The sequence below is a fragment of the Gavia stellata genome, chromosome 4, assembly GCF_030936135.1.
Source record: "Gavia stellata isolate bGavSte3 chromosome 4, bGavSte3.hap2, whole genome shotgun sequence".
In the NCBI taxonomy this organism is placed as follows: Eukaryota; Metazoa; Chordata; class Aves; order Gaviiformes; family Gaviidae; genus Gavia; species Gavia stellata.
Genome location: NC_082597.1, coordinates 11,800,795 through 11,822,107, shown reverse-complemented (window position 1 = coordinate 11,822,107; position 21,313 = coordinate 11,800,795). Strand labels below are relative to the sequence as shown.

Sequence of the window (21,313 nt, the reverse complement as noted above, 5' to 3'; positions counted from 1 at the left end):
TCTTATAAGTGGGGAAGAGAAATATGATCATATATGCTGTCCTTGATATATGCATATATCTCTCAGTAGGTCTTTTGTCATATATGGAGAGAAATATATGGCTCATAGAAAGAATGCGTTAAATAAAACTATAGTTTGTTTCTCCTTCTAAGATAATCTGAAGAGCAGCATAAAAGAGGTCATATGATCTATTTCTACAAAACCATTTATCATCCAGTAATAATATCTTTGCAAAATTGTTTACCCATTCAAGTATCTTCAGGAGATATGTCACCATACTTGCATATACTGTAAGTCACTCCAACATTAATAAAACAACACTGATAGACAAAAACACTAAAAACACTCATAAATATTAAAAGAAGCTCAACAAACTTGACTATCAAGTAGTTAAAAAATTGTTGGTCTTTACATTACACATTAATTCCATGTTGTCCAAAATCTTTCTTTGAATGGAAGTTGTTGAGTTTTTCAGGGTTTTCTGTAGGTCATCATAATCTTGTGTATCCACCGGGAGTAATATGAGACCCGAACAAAAATCCCAGGACGATTTCGAATGGCACATCCGCGGCCAGGAACAATGACACCAACTACTATCTTCAGCCTGTTTTGTTCACAAACCAAGGGACCACCATAATCTCGCTAGGAAAAAATAAACATAAAGAATGTCACTTCTCAAAACACTTCAAGACACAGCTCCCATTTGTCTCCTACTGACTGGTTTCTTTTGGGGATGAACTAGCTCAATGGACAGGCAATAGACTTATTCTTGCCATAGGACAAAAACCATCTTCCAATATCTTTTTCACAACCAGAACTTACGCGAACCAATGTCAAGGTTGGCCTGTGACCTTTGGTTGCTTCCTGTGCAAATTAAACCCTACAATCCTGTGATTCTGTGATTCTGTGATTCTGTGGTCCATCTTTACATGTGACTCTAGTGACTTCAAACTACCAGATCTTACTCTCTTCTTTCAGCTACCTTTGATCATAATATTTGTTCATGTGCATACAAAACAAATGAGCAGAAAGTGAGTTGACTGATAAACACCTGTGTTGTGATAACAGGCTTTGCATCAAAGATTACTGACAGCCAGGTTAATATCCTTCTGTCAGTCAATCATGTTGCAAGGCTCTAGGGTGAGAATCTATGTGTACTAATAGGCGGGGGGTGGGGGAAATTCCAGACATAATAAAAGGTAATATTTTGTAGACATAATTTTGAGACATAACTTGTTAAAATACTCTTTTTCAGTATTCTGAGTGAATGAGACATCTATGCACCAGTACAAGCATTCAGTGAAAATTTGGAGTATGAACAGCTCAGATCGGGTTCTTATTTAGCACTAAAATACATCCAGTTTAAATTAGATTGAAACAGTAATTTAGGTACATTCACATAGATTTGGGACTTGAACATAGATACTGCAGTTTTTACCCAGGCAAAATGTATCCCGAACCTAGCAAATTGCCTGCAAAACTAGACAGTAAATATCAGATAATGAGACATTGTTTCAAAAAATAAAAGTTGACAGTTAGCATTGTATTCTCTCTGGATCACCAGAGAAACAACAATGCGTGACCTTTATTTGGTTTGGGGTTTTTTGTCTGACTGATGGCAGATTAGTTCCCACATGAACAATGAACTATGTCAGTACCATCAGAGCGGCTCATAAAACACTTTCAGGAGTGGAGTTTCACCTGCCAATCTGATTTTGTTTCTCTGCCTGTTCTCTGCTGAGGAAAGTAGCTTCAAAGGGGAACTCAGGGAGCAGGAAGCCATGCAGTGATTAAGACTGATTGCTAATATTAATTCAGTCCATTTCTTCTTGCGGGGGAAAACAAAGTGCAGGATCCCCAGCAGACTTCCATGCAGATGTTTCATTCATAAGCCTTGACGTGTCTAAGAGCTCATTTATGATTAAATATTTAGTTTTGAAGAAAATACTTTGCAACAATAAAACGATCCTTTGGAATATTAATAATAAATGGAAGAAGTCTCAGCCTCTAGAAGACCTTGTTTCCCCATGGTTTGGTAGTACCCCTGCATAGGGAAAATTTCACTGCTTGGTTAACATCAGTATTAGGAAATCATCTATTCTACTCCAGATATTAAATGCACAATAATACTCATGACTGCCTTCCTTCTAGACATCATCTCATCAGGCAGATTTTCCACACAAAAAAAATTGTATCTTCCTGTAATAAATTATTTACAGCATTTCTCCTCAGATGTCTTTTCTCCATCATCAAAACTAGCCCCAAGCAAAACAACTGTACCAAACTAGACTTTCACTGAAGTAGTTCTTCTGTCCTCACTGATATGTTGCTCAGGCTTGATTAGGGAGACCAAATGCTCCAGCCTTCTGACTAATACTGAACCTCAGTACATTTTTGAATCTTTCTCCTTCCTTCATAACTTTAGCAACTCTGTTGAGCAGTGACTTTGCATTTTACATGCAGGTCCTCATCTAAATAGTTAAATTTGCTCCAGCCTTTGCTTTCTACTCAATCAAAATATACTGCTGTTTTTAGCACACAGCCCTCTTCCACCCTTATTATATGGAACACAAATTTATCTCAGTCTAGAAAAGTATTTAGTCACATGAGTATATTTAACATTCATGTAAATCCTTTACTGGTGTGGTGGTATGGTGAGATTGAAGCAAAGGAACATCTTTCTGCACTCTGGCAGAAAATAGATCACTAGAAACACAAATAGTTTCCCAATGCAAAAGATTAAAATAATTTTTTGTGTACAAGTTTAATGCAGAGACAATAATTATAAAAAAATCTATTAAATTATTTCTGGGACAGAAATAGCTACGTTGATGCCTCCTAAGAATGTATTAGGAAAAGTAGTATTTACCTCACAAGGCCCAGCACCGATGGTTTCAGCCACAGCACAGATTTCTGACTCATTCACAGTGATCTTCCCTTTGAGATATTGGTTGCATTTCTCATTTCCCAAAATAAGCAGGTTTGCTACCCGGAGAAGGCCATCATAGTTAATTACTAGGATTGAAAAGAGAATGAGAACTTTATTCCATTTTAGGGAAAAAAAAATTGAAGATGCAGTCTGGATAAACTCACACACGTAACTTATTGTACTTTCTCTCCAGTACTCACATTTTTGTCCAGCCTCACTGTTATCGTGCATCTGTCTTTTGGTTTTCTTATATTTGCTACAAATGAGATTTGCAAGAAATTTTTTCAGTGGGCATATCTGTTCAGTTCTCTGAGAATATCTGGAGAAGTTTTTTGTATTAGAAGAAAGTGCTAGGTAACTGGGTTTAGTCTACAGTCCACCATCAGCTTGCCCTGTCATGTCACAGGAATCAGAAAAAGTGAGCCTCAGAATGTTGTCACTCCCATCAGTGGAGTGAGGATTTTGCTCCCTGCCTTAAACATGAGTTAATGTGTAATAGTGCCTGCCATGGCCTAGGGAAGGACATGTGACTTGAAAAATACTGTAGCAGTGCAGAGTTCTCCTTCTGTGCTGGCTCAGCTACACTGAATGACTTTGTGCCTGCAAGGGCAGAGCCACAGCTTTGTGCAATCTCCATTCATCAGTTTGAAGGTCAGGAAGCAGGAGCCCTGTGGAGCTTGCTCTTGTTCTACATGTCGAAAGACAAGTCTGTACAAGCTGAGAAGATAAATAAAGGGCCTGGACCTGCCTGTTCCCTGCACAGCCATCAAAAGACAATGCCAATCTTGCCCTTCACTGAATTGTTATCCTGCTTTCTTGAATACAAAAAACGGATGTAACACTTCTTACTTCCCAGACTAGGATGCTGTGAGGATTATATTAAGTAGTGCATAAAATATACACAAAGTCCTTGGATGACAGATGTTATGTACTTACTGTATTACATAACTCCACAACATTGCAAATTCCTTATCAGTTCTCTTAAGCTAAGCTTTCCTGTGATGCTGCACTGTGCTCCAGCTCAACTTCCCTGTCCCCCAGACAACCATTCCTCCCAGAAGACAGCTAATATGGCCATGCTGGGAACATCAAAGGCGGTCATCTGGGAGAGGGCTGGTACAGATTACTTGCCACCCATAAAGTAATGCAGAGTAATGGTTACAAGGAAGAGAGCCTCAGAATTACAGTCTAGTTTCTGCTCTGCTTCCAGGACACCGTGAGCATGTTACTACTGCTTACTCAGGGTCTGTGGCAAAATGACATTTGAGCATAGTAATTATTGGAGTAATTATTGTCAACTGGCAATTATTAACTTTATCATCAACACATAATTAGCCAGATACAGTATTTACCAGACTAAGTAAATGTCTGTTCTCCCACATATTTGCATTTACTTCACACAAAAACTGTGTTTAATAAACATTAGTAAGGTTGCAAAGTCAAGTACTCAAAAGTGAGGAAATGCCAGACTTAGGGCTCTTTGTACATCCTTAGTTCACTGTCTTTGTGTATGTTAATTACGTCTTTGATTACATGATTCTGTATTAGTTTTTCCACAGGGCAGCCTGCTTTGGGATACAAAAAGAGACTGCTCAAGTAGATGAATCGGAATTTTTCCAAAAAGGGTTAGAACTCTGCAAAACAATTCTGCCAGATTTTTTAAACTTGTAGAACATTTTTCTTTAGTTCATTCTTTGAAATGTTTGAATCATATTGGCTGTCACTGAAGCAAACAAATAAAAAGGATGGACTACTAGAAAATATTTCATATTAAATGATCTTAGATAAAATCCTCAAAGATTTACAAAATTAGAAAAAAATTAAAACAGCGTTTTATAACAAAATGTTGGACAACTGTGGCATCAGGCAATACCAGCAGCCTCACCTATAATGACAAGAGGAAGTAAGCTGTCAACGTATTCATTTAGTTTTTAAAAATAGTTTCTTACATCCAGTGTATCCCCATCCATAAACACTGCAACTGGTCTTCTCTGGAATGGTACATCCAGAAATGGGCAATCGGATTATTTCTACAAAATTGGTCAATACGGCAGGTCTAAAAAGAGAAAACAAATAATAGATATAATGGGTTTTACTTCATCTTCTAAAATGTATCTTAAAAATGACATTAAATATATTATAGAGCACAACAATTAAAAACTGTGCCAATTCTTTTCCTTTCTTTTCCATCTTTGAAGACTATGATGGATTCTTCTACCTATTTTTTGTGCTACAGCTGTTAACCGTCAAAAGATTTCTTAAAATACTGTCACCATTTTAATGCTATTTAACCTGGGTTTTCATCTTAAAAGTAGGCAATGATGGCATTTCATTTGACTATATAATTTTGCCAACATGGAGAAAGTTTAAAAGCTCATGTATACACAAGGAGCTCAGTTACAATCTGGTGCTTATTCTGTAAATTAAAACCATATACTAGTCATTGTGGGTTGGTTTTTTTTTTAAAAAAAAAAACCAAACCCAACCAAAAAAACCCTCCCAACAAATCTAAACTTGGTTATCAGGAAAAAAATGTAGGCATGATTTTTCAGAAGTAACATCTGTTTTCTGAGTAAGGTAGATGAACCTGCATTTCTGCATATATTAAGTAAAGTTTCTTACAGTTGGAAGTTTACCACATGGAGACATCATCTGCAGTACCAGAGACAGTAGAGAACTGAATTTGAAAATCTTATTTAGGAAGCATCTCATTCATCAGTTGAAAATCCTGGAGCTGGCAATAATAGCTACTAACCTGCTAAGTTTCAGTAAGACCAAATCTGAGCCTGCGGGTCCATATACCAGCTGGGAGATATTCAGAACTTGTCTATGCTTCTCCTCTCCCTTTCCTTTGATATTGTGGACTCCAAGCCAGGCTTTGTAGTCTTTCAAGTCTTTGTACCTAAATGAGGCAAAGTTGGTTAGGATTTTGCTGAATGTATAATGAAATAACCCAAAAAACTCTGTTTAATATGATTATGCTAGACGATCTTAACTAATACTCTTCATCAGAAATGGGTTTATGCTGCCAACTGCTATTCCAAAATCAACATGCTCAGATGTAAGTTTTTGGTCTGAAGCCACTACAAAATTTTATATTTAACTGTTACTAAAATTTAATTTTTTTTTTCCTAAAAGTATCCAAACATTTAGATCCTCGGAAAGTATGAACCTTTGAACTTTTTAATAATTACCCAAGTTTTCTATTTTATTCTGTCCAGTTAAGCAGAAACATGAGATTATTCTCATAAGGAGGCAATTGTCTAACCATGACACTTGGAAAACATATTTATACTTCTATGTAAAATAGCCAGAGCTCTTTTAGATTAACAAAAATAATAACAGAAAATACCCAGGTCCCACAGGACTTTTACATCAGAAAAGCAGTGATAGAGCCAAACAGGAGGGAAAAATGCTGCATTTAAGCTGAAGAAATATGCTCATAAGTTCCCTGAAATAGATGTATTTCAATATTGCAAAGCTACAGACTACTGTACCGAGAAGGGAAACACTGCCTTGCTGTTAGAACCCACTCTTCTTTTATCAAAGTGCCTCCACAGATATGCTTATTCCTGGGGGGAAAAAAAAGAAGAAAAAGAAGAATAAATAAATAAATAAATAAATAAATAAATAAATAAATAAAAGTAATAGTGTTGGTTTCTACATAGTCAAAAACTTTAAAGAGTACTTTGCTCCCTATGTATGTTTGCAGGTGAAAGGTGGCTGACTGACAGCCTGTGAAAATATGTCTTTGTCCCTTTGTTCTGCAGTTTCAACACTTATAGTAGCAGGACTTTGCGGAGATTTACTGCAATGTGTATAAACCAGGAGAAAAGAGAAATTCAGTTACTCTGTTCATTTAGTGGTTTAAAATTTGAATTTTAATGAGAGACCTAATTTTTTTTTTTAAAAAAAAGGCAAGCTAATTCTTTGTGATAGGAACTGGACTGAAACATTCAAGCAAGTCCCCAAACTGCCACTAGATGTAAACAACATTTGGTCATTATTCATGTAGGTATTATTCAAAGCATTGACCTCAAAGTGGAGAGTTCCTATTTGATTACCAGCCCTATGAGATTTCTGTCCCCACATACTTCAGTTGGAAACAATCTGCCATGTATGACATCCTACATGTGATTATAGAAAACCTGCAGCATAATATATCAAGCAAAATTAAAGCAATTAAGCATGACAGTTCTTTCAAAAATAAAGACGACTGTGGAATGCAGATTAATTAGTTTCCTTCTTTGTGCCTCCAAAATCACATTTATTTTCTGCAGCTCTTTGGAAAGTGAATCAGAATTGTCAGCAATTTGGGAAAAGCTTAAAATCTCACAATTTATAAATTCAAATCACACAAATGTTCAAAGCTTTGCAAAGAACTGCTGGAAGGAGCCCAGACTCTATACGGATTTCAAAGACAGCAGAATAACACAGATGCTTGCCTCCTTTTGGTTCTTTGTATTTTGGTCGAGGAACAAAATAGCTGGTCCAAAAGGCTAGATTCTTCTTAAAATATAGATTCTGCCCAGTTTTATTATAAAAATGCCACAATCAGGAGTATAAATGTGTTCTTGCATATTATGTTTGCATCACTAATTATCAAAAGGGATTTACAAGATCACATCGTCTACTTTGGAAGTTTGACTAGTACACATAGGAAGGTTAAACTTATTATTTAAATGTGACACAAATCCAGAGCTGATTCAATGAAACAGACAAAATATCCAAATATACTTAAATATACCTGATAACAGAATTTGGATCGGATATATAAGAAAATATATCATTGATTAATTTAACATTTAGAGGTGGGCCTTGGTTGCCAAATATGAATACTAGTTTCTAAATATCACTAAGCCTTCACCACTCAGACATGGCAATTCCATTTTGACGTGTACAGATAGGTTTTTGCAGAAAGTCCTGAAGTCATTAAGGTTTTATTTCAGAAAACATTCTATTTGCTTCCCTGGTAACAATACAAAATAAAACTACGTTTTTATGCCCACACGTAATACTTAAAAATATATTTTGCTGCTGGAATTTTCCAGGAATCTCTTTTTCATACAAAAATCTGCAATCATTTAAGCACTTATCTGCTTAATGGAATTTTGTTGTAAAGCACAAAATCCGGATTCAACTACCTTAATATTAGCTATTTAAATTTTAGGCACCCAAACGTAATTCACCTTACCTGCCTGAAAGTTCCTCAAACATCAAGGCTGCTTTAAAAATAGTGGAAAGATAAACTTTTTCCAGAGGGTGATTCAGCCCACCTATCTGGTTATTCACTCTAGGAATAGTGTTCCTCTAGAAATGTCTTTCAGGAGCATCTTTTGTACTTCCAGAAAGGTCTAGTTCTGATTGGAGTTCATAAGATGAAAAGATTACCAAGGATGAGAAGGACCCCCAGAATCTGTCTAGCAATGAAGCAATGTAGAAAATAGGCTTTTTATCTTTTCCTTTACTCCAATTTTTCATTTAAGACCTACTTTACAACACGGTTTTAAAAGTAATGACAAATCATAAGCTAATAGAAGTGTACCAGCTGACAAAAAGGACTTTTTTTTACTTTTTTTTTTTTCATGATAGGAGATACAGGGCTGACACATGAGATATACCCCCTGTTATACATTAATGAGTCACACTTTCAGCTTATGAGTTATGAGCCAGAGTAATGAAGGTAGGAAACAGTAATTCTGTGTTTTGGCTTTTACACAGTAGTGAAGTAAGATCCACCATAATGTAATACACATTTCCAGCGTTACATGTTAGGGTCTTGTTTTACAGAACTATAGCTCCTACCTATTTTTTTAATACAGAATACATTTCAATTGCATGCAACCATATGAGCAGAAAGCTAAATATGACATGGGTATAAATCCAACACTTCACAACTAAATGCACTACTGTTAAAATGAGAATATTGATATGAAACTCAATTTTTTTTGTAACAGCCTCTGAAATAAACAGTTTAATGCTGAATGCTAAGCCAGTGTTATGGAAAGGTCTGCAGTAGCTAACTGAAAGTGCAGAACACTATGAATGCTTTACAAGCTCATGTGTGTAAGTTAGTTAGTGATAATGAAAATACAAATATTTCATTGATGGAGTGAATACTATGGAATCACCTGATGTTCCAGGAATGCTGATTTTCTGCTTTTACAGAATTTAACTGCACTCTAGAAGTAATCTTATTATGGTCAACATTTTCTGTAGTTCCGAAACAAATATCCTAATAGACATATTGTCTTTCTAATCAAAGTGATAGTTACCTGTATGTCAAACTAACCACCCATCCTTCGTTAGTTTGTGTTGGGATTCCATTTACAACTCTCAAATGTTTTGTTGAGGCACAAGGAATGACAGTATCTGAAAGCAGGTCCAGAGATCACATTTTACAAAAACAGTGGTAGGAAACCTGCACAGTTACACATAAGGACCACAAGAAGGTCAATATTTATTACAGATTAACTTCCCTGAGCTAATGAAATATATCTGTAGAGCATCAAAACTACTTCAGTGAAGCTGGGTCAGTCTATAGAAATATTCATAGGGAATATAAAATACAAATATTTCGTTTTTTCAGAAATTTACATAGTTATAAAGCAAACATGACAATCATTACCATATCTCACCACTAACAAGACAAGACAGTGAGACTAGATAAGGGAATACAGTAAAGCTGTTCTACATTTTGCTCTTGTAAAAGCAATTTTTCCCAAACTATGGTTTTTTGTATCTTTAACTGATCTTTCTCTTGTTTTGCAATCAGAAGGAAATGGCTTGTCTTAAAGGATACAATACATGCACTTCACAGTACATCTGCAAACTTACTCACCATCCAAGCTGGTTGTAGTAGGAGTTGTATCACCTTCACCTAGACAGACACATAAGATAATACAAAATACATAATACAAAATTAAAACACATCTAAAAATTGAATAGATTAAAAATGAACAGCAACTGGCATATTGTTAATTTTAAAAGTTCACAAAGTTTTAAACTTCAATGATTTCTTGAATACTTTGCAAAAGCACATTTTGGTAAGGATTAACAAGAAGGCAGCATTTCATTCCAATAGAATGAAATAAGAATTAAACATTTTGCAACAGGAGTTTCAAGCATTTTTCTTCTTGGCTGAATCCTGAATACATTAGGCTATCTATCATGTTCAATTTACATGTTTCATTTGAACAAACAAATGCTGAAAAATGAAGTTGTGACTTTTCTATAAGCTTTCAGGAACTATAGAAGTCATGTGACTAAATCCAAATCAGATTTAATGAAAATGTCTCATTTCTTTAAAAAACTTTGAAACTTCAAAAGTCCTTCTATGTTACTATCAGCAAAAACTTATCCTTATCAAAACACTTTCTCCAAAATCTGGTTTGGTTCTTCCATCTAGTCCAAGTCAAAATACAGTTACAACAAGTTTGCTTAAACTTGGTTCAAAATTTTTGGCTTCGGTGAAGTCTGCAGACTGACCCAGCATTATGAGTTAGAGGTACAGGTGTAGCTACTGAAAATTTGCACAGGCAAAATATAAACAGTCTCATCCAACTAGATTTCCATCATTAAGCAAATATATATATATATGTATATTTTAAAAGGTATACGGTTATATACATAATTAAATTTCCATGCATAGGTGTATATATATATACACACATAGAAAAATATATATAGTGCACTTTGAAGAAACCAATTAAAGGCACCAAGTAAGTACACTTAGAAACTGCCAGCTTTTTGTCTGTACTGGTTAAGCTGGTACCTGAGTGACCTACTAGTAGTTTAATATTAGTTCACATGAGTTTCTATTGTAAAACAGACATATTCCAGCTCTGGAGTTTGATTCCAGAAATCATAATACTCACCATTGCCATATACCCTACAAATGTTTGCTGTGAATATTTCCTTAGGAATTCATAGATCCAGATAATGAACTCAGAGTGAGAGAATAAATTTTATGTTTCTTTAGCTGTTCTTTATCTACATTGACACAAATAACCTTTTGCACAGTTTGTTTACTCTTCACATAGATGCCAAAATACCACCTGAGAATTCAAGTATCACCTCTTAGAGATGCTGCAGTTCAGGCTCTAAGAAAATGCAACAGATTGCTGCTAGGAATGAATGTAACATTATCCTTAACCTCTAGAGATCACAGACATGCATTCAAAAGCCTGATTTACCATTTAAATGTTTTCCCAGGATATACAGCACAGTGATTTAGAAATAAGAATTGAAGAGAAAAACTTTGAACATAAATGTGAATTGCACATTTTTCGGCATAAATCTATCTTTTTCCACATCAGTTTATTACTGGATTCCCCAGGATTTTAAATTCTGTTTATTTAAGCTATTTAGATTTTAACATGCAGCTTTGGAGGAGTGATGTTCCTAATTCTTGGCAGGAGTTAAATCATGCCATAAACATCTGAAAGCAGATTCTAATCTATACAGCACATATACACTTCAGCATATATATAATGAGTTATCCTAACTTTACAAACAAATACAGATCACATAAAGAGACTATGAAGCTTGTAATGCAGAAGATAACTGTCCCTGGGTTTCTTGAGGCCACAGCCAGCATTCTGACCACTAGGCAATTCTTTGTCTCCGTCCAGCCCTCATTCAATAGCTAGATCTGTTGGAAAATGTTTGACCATCTGTAATAGCCCTTTTATGCTCCTGCTGCATAAATAAGCCTTGAAATCTCCAAGCTGGTCAAGGAAAAGGACCCCTTGTTCATATATTGCACAAGCAGCTTCTGTCCATTCCTTCTCAGTCATGCACAATTAATTCTTGATAGAATTACACATTTTCTGCTGCCACAAGTGACAACAGAAAGGTATGCATATGCATGTGACACCATGGCTTCACTGGGAATGCACAGTTGACAATGCCTGAGGCATACCAAGTACTCACATCGAGAAATAGGGCAGTAATCCCAGGGAACGAGAGGATCATCTGTGTAACACCAGGGACCATGAAAATCATCATCTGGATTGCGGCAATAGTTTTTCTTCAGTTTACTAACATCTGGTTCTCTGAATATTTGTATATGCCTACAGGGAAAAAAAAATTCAAAGTGCTGAAAAGCTTTATACTATAGCCCAAATTTTCAAAGGTTAAATGTCGCTTTGCTCCACATTGTAATATTAGCTGATTGAGAAGCCTACAGGTCAGGGTTTAGGGCTGGGTAAAATCAAAGGGAAGATGAGACCCAAACATTTGCTGGATCTGGGTCCAAGTTTCCTCTGGTTGGTATTTTAAGCACTGTGTCCATCGGAGAGCTGGGAGGTTTCTAGATCTCCCACTCAAGCTACAATCCCTGGATACCCTGAGAAGGGATCTTTACACTGACTAGAAGGTGTCTGTGTTGCCCTCAGCAAACCTGCAGGCCTCTCTGGGAGCACAAGTACCTTCTCTCTGCAGATTAACAGCTAGCACAAGGGAGCACTAAATCTGCAAAGGCAAAGGAAAGACAAATGCAAGAAAGTTAGCAAGACTGAGCAGGAGGCAAGGAGAAGGATGAATGGCTCAGACAAACTGCAGTGGTAGGTCACCTAAGTTGCAAACCTACACAAGGCGTAGGTGAAAAGGTGAAAGTTTGGGGTGAGAATCTGAAACAGAGAAAGCTGTTTATCTCTGGCTTGTCATAAGGAAGCATACAGGCTCCCTAAGTTACAGCTGCACTGCTCTTTTAGTTCATAACCAACCATTCATGGTGCTTCTAGCATACCCATAACCAGAGTAACTGCTGAAATGAGACAGATAACTCCCCAAAAAAGTTCCCAGATGGAAAATTTGTGGGAGTAAGAGAAGAAAGGTTGATCTGTTTTCAACACTATATGAATGCAATTGCATCAAGCATCCAGTAGGTTCAAGTTATCTCATTCACAGCTAACTGAAGACTTATCAGAGCTCTCAGAAGTCATGATCTTAAACCTCTGCCTCCCTTACATGGACAGGACACTGGAATATGTATGCTGTCTCTGACTCTGTGTGGGGAAAAACACATACAGTCCACTTGGTGATTCCAGACAGTGCCAATGAAGTCTGCCTTTTGCAATGCAGCTTCTCCAAAGGCTGACTTGCTGACTTACATGCCTTCACCTGACTGACTGTTAAGTCAGCAGCAGGAATCAGGGACAGCCAAATTCCAGAGGGCAACGGCTAATATGTTGGGCACTATGACTGTGGTGATCATGAGCACTAACTCAAGGACAAGTACCAAAAGTAATATAGACATAAACACATCAACTTCAGAAACTAAAGAAAAATGAAGGGAAAACTGTTTCCATCTGGGCCACTAATGTGTGTAATATCTCAAACATAGCAAAATTTTTGATGAATCTCTGTCTTTGTGCGATACCTGGAAGTCATTGTTCATGTCACTTCTGAGATTTATTAATCTACTGTTCTGAAACAACACTGAGGATCCTGGCATGACTGTAAAAGTCTCAGAAACTCACAACTTCTTTGGTACTTACTGCTGTTTGATTTTTACTTTAACAAATAAATTTAAAAGTAATTTGCCATTTCCGCTACTTGAATATGAAGCCAAAGTAATGATAAACAACAGAAATTGCAAACTGCTTTAATGGCATTTGATGTCAGTTTCATTAGATCGTGGACTCAAGATTCAATTTCAGTCTGCAAGGGATCTTAGGTGGTTTCAAGTCCAAACTCCTGCTTGAAGCAGCATGAGCTGTGAGATCAGATTGATGAGATAACCATTTCCTGCCTTATTCCTGATATCCTCTCATAGAACAAAACTTTCAAGGACAAAGATGGGGTAAACCAGGCCAGTAAACTAAACACTAAGAAACATCCCAAAGCTTGCAATTAGTGGTTAGCCTGAACAAAGACATGTTGCGTAATATATTTAAACACCGAGAGGAAAAAAAAAAAGAAGAAAAAAAGAAGAAAAAAAAAGATACTAAAGCTTCAGGGCATAAGGGGCTATTTTAGCATCAGTGCAGAAGAAAAAGACATGCCATCTGGAGACAGTATTTATTCAGGACTCACTGAACCATCCCTTTCTCTTTCGTACGTACACACCTACGTAAGTCTTCAATATTCTTGTCCCATGTGGAGCAAGTTAGCCCAAATCTTGTCTTGGATAGATTCCCCATGTAACTCTTGCCATTGCCACGATAACAATCTGAATAAGAATGTTGAGACAAAAAGAAGTGGAGGGTAATTGTGCAACATTGAAAAGAAAAACTCTTCCTTTCCATCAATAATCCAAGTAATTAAAGACAAGTGTTTTATTTAGCAAACACTATACAATATAAATCAGACAACTTTATGAATTGAATCAGATAGAAAATGGGACAAAGTTTTCAAATTTAGATACATAATCTCCTGCTTGAGGCCTTCATTCTCAACACAGTAGCATTTTAAATTTTTTCTTACTTAGATAAACTGGGAAAATTTCTTTCATAATAGTTAGTTTATGGTTAATTTAGAAGGGTCACATAGAATGTTCTGAAAGTTGTCAGGAGCTGTTTTATACAAAGCAAAAATGCCCCCTTAATCCTCCCTCCTCAAACAAGCATTCTTAGCCTATTTGAAACAACCTGCCTTTGTGTAGATTCTGGATACTGGCAACATTATATAATTCTAGACTTAAGTTCTACTTCGGCAAAATCAAAAAATCAACATGACTTTAATTTTAATCTAATTCAGAAACTTGCCTGTTCACTCCAGCTGAAGTCATGTTTAATTTATAAGCTTTTATCACAAGCCTTTTTGAGACTTTTCAAGAGAATTGTTTAAAATGATCACTACTATAAAAGCTTTTTGTATAAAGTATTTAATTTCATATTCATCAGTATTTTTACTTTTTGATAACTGATACTTTACAAAGAACACAGAATAAAAGTCAAAGTTTAATCCTTTCTTTGACGTAACTCTTGCAACTGCAATTCTTTTAAATTTTAAAAGAAAAAAATGGCTACAATTTAAAGATGGAGATCTTAATGCAGCCTGATGTAGGGACATAGGTCCGAGGTCTTAGCCTCAGTTTATGCTATGATTGACATTGGTTCTCAGGATGCAATAATACTCTTTAGAGTTATACCAAGACCTCATGGGAAAACCGACATTTGCCTGAAGACTCAGAGTGGACTTTACAGGCAGAGGTAACAGCCTGAAGCTAAGAGGCTATATGGGAAGTCCCACATGTTTTTGTCTGCTCAACTCCTTTTAGACAAGGGGTTATGTGGCAAAAATAAATTTAAAAAATCACTTTTGGTGGCCTCATATGCAATTATAAAAAGACTGTGAACTAAGGAAATCATCTCAGCTCTGGAAAAAGGCCTTTCAAACTAAGAAATGTAAGACAGTGGAGTAGATCTCCAACTAATACAAAACAGCACACAGATTCACCTTGTCTAAAAATCAAATCCAATAGCAAATTTTTGCTGCTGCTTTCCTTGCTGGAAGCGAAATATGAACTGAGAAATGAATCTCATTTACACCATGATGAATCCCAAGTATGCAAATAAAGCCAACGCGGAACTACACAGGTGTAATACAGATGTACCGAGACCAACTTCTTCAGTTTTCAAGCCTGCCTATCTGCCGTTTGGAACAGTACAGCATTCACTTAAAATCACGTTATCACCCTTCCCCCTGTTACCTTGTTCATTTGATACATCGCACTTAGGAATCTGGGAGCAATAGCCAATACGGATGTTTGGGTCAGTGGTAAAACACCAGGGTGATTCAGATCCATCTGGATTTCGGCAGTAGTTCTCTCTCAAATCCCTAAAAAAATAAATATGTTAGCTCACAGCAGGGATAACCTAAAACCACTGATGAATTCTATTGCTTTTTATTATGAATTACCAATAATATAGGTTCCTTAAGGTCTGTATGTTACTGAGCAGTGTCAAGTGCAAGGAGATGAGGAAACAGTAAGAACACAGTGTCCAGAAAAATGTAGTAATTGTAATAAGAATATGGTTATGGGAATTCATTTTCTGTGGACCTATGTTTTGACTGGATATAAGATTTTATTTGAAGATTAACATTATTTTCAATATAGCTTATTTTTATTCAGGATTCTCCATCAAAATTTGCATGCAAGCTGACATTGGATACACCTGCAATCCATTACAAGTGCTTTTAAATACAAACATTACCAAAGTGCTTAAAATTCCCTGTACTTTGAATGGTTTTGCTGAGTTTAGAGAAACAGAGTCCTGTAGACTGTCAGTAATTCATTTAAGAAACTGAATCTTGGAATATAAAAAAAAAAATGTGGAAATTCTATACAGCTGTTACCTTTAAAGTAAAAGTTACTCACAGGGGAACATCTTTAAATGTCTCTCACAGCTTGCATGAAATAGTCAAACCTCTTAAATGTAAAAGTTTTATTTTCCCATCTCCCGACAGATGTTGCCGTGTTCTGTGAATCTCCATATTTCACTGTATTTTTCCATCTGCAGCACTTACTGATAATAGACTATGTAAAGAATGGGCCTAATACTGTAATTCTTACTCATGTGAGTTTTGAACACTCGTACCAGCGGTTCTGTTGATTTTACTCAAGCTATTGGCCTGAATAGCCACTACGCTCTCAAGCATCGGCTGAATAAGCAGTCCTAATATTGTTAGTCCCTCTACCCTGCTAGGAACATTGTTAAAACTGCACGAGGGCCTAATCCTGCAGCAGCATTACATAAGTACAGCATAAACTGGTTTAAGTGGTGGTTTGTCTGAGAAAGGACTGTGGGATCAGGCTCAAGTACTAACTTCCAGGTAAATTCAAGAGAGTCCTGAGATTGACAGAGGAGGATCAGGATCAGTCCTATTTTCCATTACAGTGACAATTGTTACATTGTTAGTAGATGTGTTGCAATGCACACTGAATAATAATAATAATAATAAAATAATTATAAAATAGACTGAACAGTAGTGAAGGGATTAAGACAACAAACCCAACTGTTTTGCTTAAACAAGATACAGTGATAATCCAAACTCAGACTGGAATCTTTTCTTTACCTTGAAAGATTCATATTATTAAATTCCAGCACAAGCCCAGACTAATATTTAGACATCAATAAAGACATTTAGTACAAACTGGGCTTTGGGTCCAATGTGGTCAGCTAGGTTTCCTCTATGCTCAGTGAAAAAAGTATTGAAAGAGCATGATTAAGGTAACTGCCTAAAATAAGTAGATTATTCACATTTTAGGAGTTTATGAACTGTAGAGAAAGGTTAGATGACCAGTGGTCCTTCAGGTAAAAGTGGTCCTATTCATGCAAGTACATTTATTAATGAGCCAGAAAAAGGATTAAAAGATGGAAAATAAAAGAAGTGTTGTCAAATATTATAAATGCCAAGTATTGCCAAGGAGATTACATTTGGGTAACATTTAGAACATATTAAGTTAAAGTCAGTAACCAAAATGCAAACAAGTACTTATCGCCATGAAAGAAAAACAATAGCAATGTACCAGCACTATTGGGACTCAGGTCCCAGTCTGGAAAACATCCATACACTTCACAATCAATTAAACTGGTGAATGCATGCTTGAAGAAAAAGTTCATAAAAAAACCTACAGTTTCACACAAGTTCATCTAGAACTAATATTCTGAGATCTGAAGAACTGATTTTCCCATGTTCAAATGGTTTTCAGCATCAGCAAGTAGAGTGAATGCATCAGGTCCCAGAGCAGGTACAGGGATCCCTTGGTCTACTTTGGTGGCATGAATTTCTAAACATTTGAAAACTAAGCTCTTTCCCCATTGCAGTAATACCCACGTCTCTACTCACTTGCACTTGAAGTTCTCGGGAGTGATGTTGTGCTGGTGAGGAACCTGGGAGTCCCACCGCTGGCACAGGATTCCACTCCATATGGTGTTGACTGTGCCACGGTAACCCTCACCCTGTCCCTGAATGCATGTTGATGTCTCAGCTGCTGCCTCCGTGCTGTTCACAACGCTTTCATCTGCAGACCCAGAGAAGAAGTGCTGTTTCATTTTCTTAAGATTGAGCCTGGCTCAGGATGTCAGGTTTGAACTCAACATTGCAGTTCAAATTGTGGTAACTGGAGTTCTTTGGTGAAATTGCCAATCTGATGTCTTTTACAGAATAATTTTCTCCTCCTCACATTCACAACACCCATGAAATCAAAATAGGTGTTAGACCTTATGCAAGTTTATCTGCTTGCAGGTAAAGAATCTGCAACATTTAAGAGCTTTTGTTTAGTGAGACACCTGGCCTATGTTATATCATTGAAGGTCAGGAGATATTCTTAGTTACTCTTTCCAGTTCAGCAAATATTTTCTCATTCACTTAGCTTTACAAAACTGAATGACCACCCATGTGCACACTGTTAAACGTGTTAATACATGTTTGCAGGATTAAAACTCAATTGGTTTTCTCCAAAGAATTCCCAGAATATCAAGTCACAGGAAAAAAGACACAGATTAAAAAAAAAAAAAAGATAAATCCTATTATAAAGTAATGTGTTAAATCCTCCTTGAAGTTTCTCTTCTAATGCCTCATATAGTTAGATGAAAAAAAATAAAAAAAGCCCAGCTTTTGGAAATCAAAGATCAGTATTCTCTACAGAGAGACAAATGTTTTAAAGACTAACAAATTCATCAGACTCAAGATCTTTTACAGATGTTGATATACTCTGTATTCACCCTGGTGTGGGCTGTCTTGAACTAAATTCAGAAAAACAGTGGTTTTTGAAATGACTCATTCACATAACTTGAAAGTCTCTTTTTATTTCTTATGCAATTTTCATAATTGCGAATTAATGGCACAGATATTGCATCAGATATATACAAAGTAGTACAAAACTAAATACACTACAGTAAGAGCAACACTTCTACAATGTCCCAAAAAGCTCCCAACATAATATTTTTGTAAGTAACTGCCCATCTGTTAGTAATTGCTATTGTTCACAAGACTAATTTTATCAGTTACCTTAAAAGTATTACTTGCCAGCAATAAGTATGTTAATAAAGTTTTAAAATTAGTTTTCTTCAAATGGTCCAGTGATTAGAACAATATTTGTGTGTTACTCATAATATAGTTAATTCCTGGTAACTTGAGCCAGTTCTATGAACTTGCAGAGAATATGGATCTTAAGGAAACCAAATGTCATAACAGATGGGTTTGGCTGATTTGCTGTCTAATCTTCTACGTTAAAGATCACTTCCCTGTCAGATGATAACATCAAGTTGTGCAGTTGAATCACACATTTCTCCATGCTGGAGAAAATTTCCCTTTTTCTTTTCATCTGGTTGATGTTTTTACATCAGTGTTTCATGGTCAAATTAATTTCCTGTCCTTCCTTCCCAAGGCACTTTGTCTGCAAAGGTTGTCCTGTTTCAATGGGATTGTGAGTTTCTAGCTCGTTCCAAAGTCAAACAGACAAGGCACTTCAAATATCACAAGCAGGCTTCTGCAGGCTGACAAATGGACCCTTGCTAGTGGATTCATCAAACAGGCTTGCAGCTAGTAACTATATTACTCACTTTTTAAATAATTGGACAACAAAAAGACAAATTCATGCATCTAATAGAAATACATAGTTGCATATTTCAGCTTTCCTTCATAACTAATATATGAAAACAAATTGTAATTATATTCTAAAATAGCTCCTAAGCTGATTAGACTGAACATTGCTGTACCACATTCAAATACGTATTAGTCTTTTCAAAAAATATATGCAATTCTTTTGTTAAAAAGGAAAGAGATGTGGTGCATAATTTGGAAAAAAACCTGAAGAGTTACGTACCATTATAAATTTCAGCACATGTATGGCATTCTGGCTGCATAATATTTCCAAAATAAACTAATAAATTATTGCTATATAACTGTAGCTAAAAGTCTTCTTAAATAATAGTAATAATGTGTAAAATTTCAACCTAATACAAGCTATTACAAAGACCTTATTTATACACAAGAAGTTACTGTTTCAACTGTAATGAACTGTATAGCACATCTACTCTGTACTCATACTAGGGTAAAAGTAATTAGGTTGGCATTTATGTATCATTGTGTGTGTGCTTTTTTTAAAATCACATGCCTGAAATTAAATAACTAATGTATCAATTGATTTAACAAGGCCATAGAGTCATTTTGCAGAGCATTCCTTCTTATAAACCTACAGATACACAGCTCATCGCTAAACCTTAAACTATGTGTCTAGACAGTGACCTCTATCTGTAGATCAGATTTTACAACAATTTGTCTGTGCCAAAATATCCTCTTTAAAGGAACCAGACAAACTAAACTTTCACATTGTCATGAATACTTGCAGAGCCAAGCCACTACTGGAAAAACTTACATTGTAACAACTAAGAGAGAAATTATTTCAAAATCTGCAATATGTGGTGGATTATCTGCTACTACTACTTTGTGGAAGCTCTCAATAAGAATTCTAGTAATGAAGAGGATCACTAAAATATTTTATTTGAATTAATAAAGCAATTTTGTCATTCCAAAAGGTCCACAGAACCCTCCCCAAACTCTTCTTGTATTTCCTACAAATGTCTAATTTTCGAACATGAAAAATGAGACTCAAAAATATTTCTGAAATTTAATTCAGAAATTCTGAGGGCTTGTGCCCTCAGAAACAACCTCTCCCATTCTGGCTCTTGAGTCTCACAGAAAGCTCAAAAATTATCAAAAAAGGCTCAAGAAATCCTTCATTCAGCTGGTGATTTCCACAAACAGGCATGATGGGAACAGACTCCCTGTTAATGAAAGGTGGGCGGGATGCACACAGGGACATGCAAAAACTTGAGGAGTGGTGCCTTTCTCACCAGACATTACAGAGGTGCTCTGCAGACTATAAGGCAGTTGCCAAAGTTTTCAAAGTACCCAGGTTGTCCAGGCCTACAACTTAAATAGTCATGTCCATTCAGTATTGGTCTTGTTCTTGAGGCTAATTACACTTGTCACCCACATAGCCAGTTATCTAAAGTTTAATAACTCTGAGCATGAACATCAGATGTGCAGTGCATTGATGAAAAAGTCCTAAGACCACACTCACCAGTTCTCTTACAAGGTGGAAACAAGATCAAGCTAAAAATCAGTAAGGCTGAATTCCCATCCTTATCCTAGCAATTCCTCTAAAATATAAATTTAGACCTGCAACTCCAAGGGCTTGTTCGAATGAGAAAGACATTATGAATTAAGTTAGAAGATAAATTTAAATTCAGTGAGCAATCCTTACTATGCAGGCAGGAACTTTAATTTCATATTAGAAGTCCCCTTTTTTGTTTGTTTTGTTCCAGTTCAGCTTTTACAGTTCTGAACTGAGATAAAAAATACTGTTAAAGGAAGATCACACAAAATATCATCTTATAAAAGACTACTATTTATGATTTATTAATT

General features: G+C 36.0%; 1 protein-coding gene across 1 annotated transcript in view; it reads right to left on the bottom strand.

The window, feature by feature from the left end:
- Window positions 1–471: 471 nt before the first annotated feature.
- The window catches only part of HGF (hepatocyte growth factor), a 56,467-nt gene continuing 35,625 nt past the window's right edge, over window positions 472–21,313 (bottom strand). Inside the window, exons 8-18 of the mRNA XM_059816003.1 lie at window positions 17,729–17,903; window positions 15,588–15,715; window positions 14,003–14,105; window positions 11,864–12,003; window positions 9,771–9,809; window positions 9,205–9,301; window positions 6,427–6,501; window positions 5,685–5,831; window positions 4,879–4,985; window positions 2,870–3,015; window positions 472–642 (exon numbers count right to left, since the gene is read on the bottom strand). Of these exons, the coding sequence (XP_059671986.1) occupies window positions 472–642; window positions 2,870–3,015; window positions 4,879–4,985; window positions 5,685–5,831; window positions 6,427–6,501; window positions 9,205–9,301; window positions 9,771–9,809; window positions 11,864–12,003; window positions 14,003–14,105; window positions 15,588–15,715; window positions 17,729–17,903 (1,328 nt within the window). The remainder of the gene's footprint in view (window positions 643–2,869; window positions 3,016–4,878; window positions 4,986–5,684; window positions 5,832–6,426; window positions 6,502–9,204; window positions 9,302–9,770; window positions 9,810–11,863; window positions 12,004–14,002; window positions 14,106–15,587; window positions 15,716–17,728; window positions 17,904–21,313) is intronic.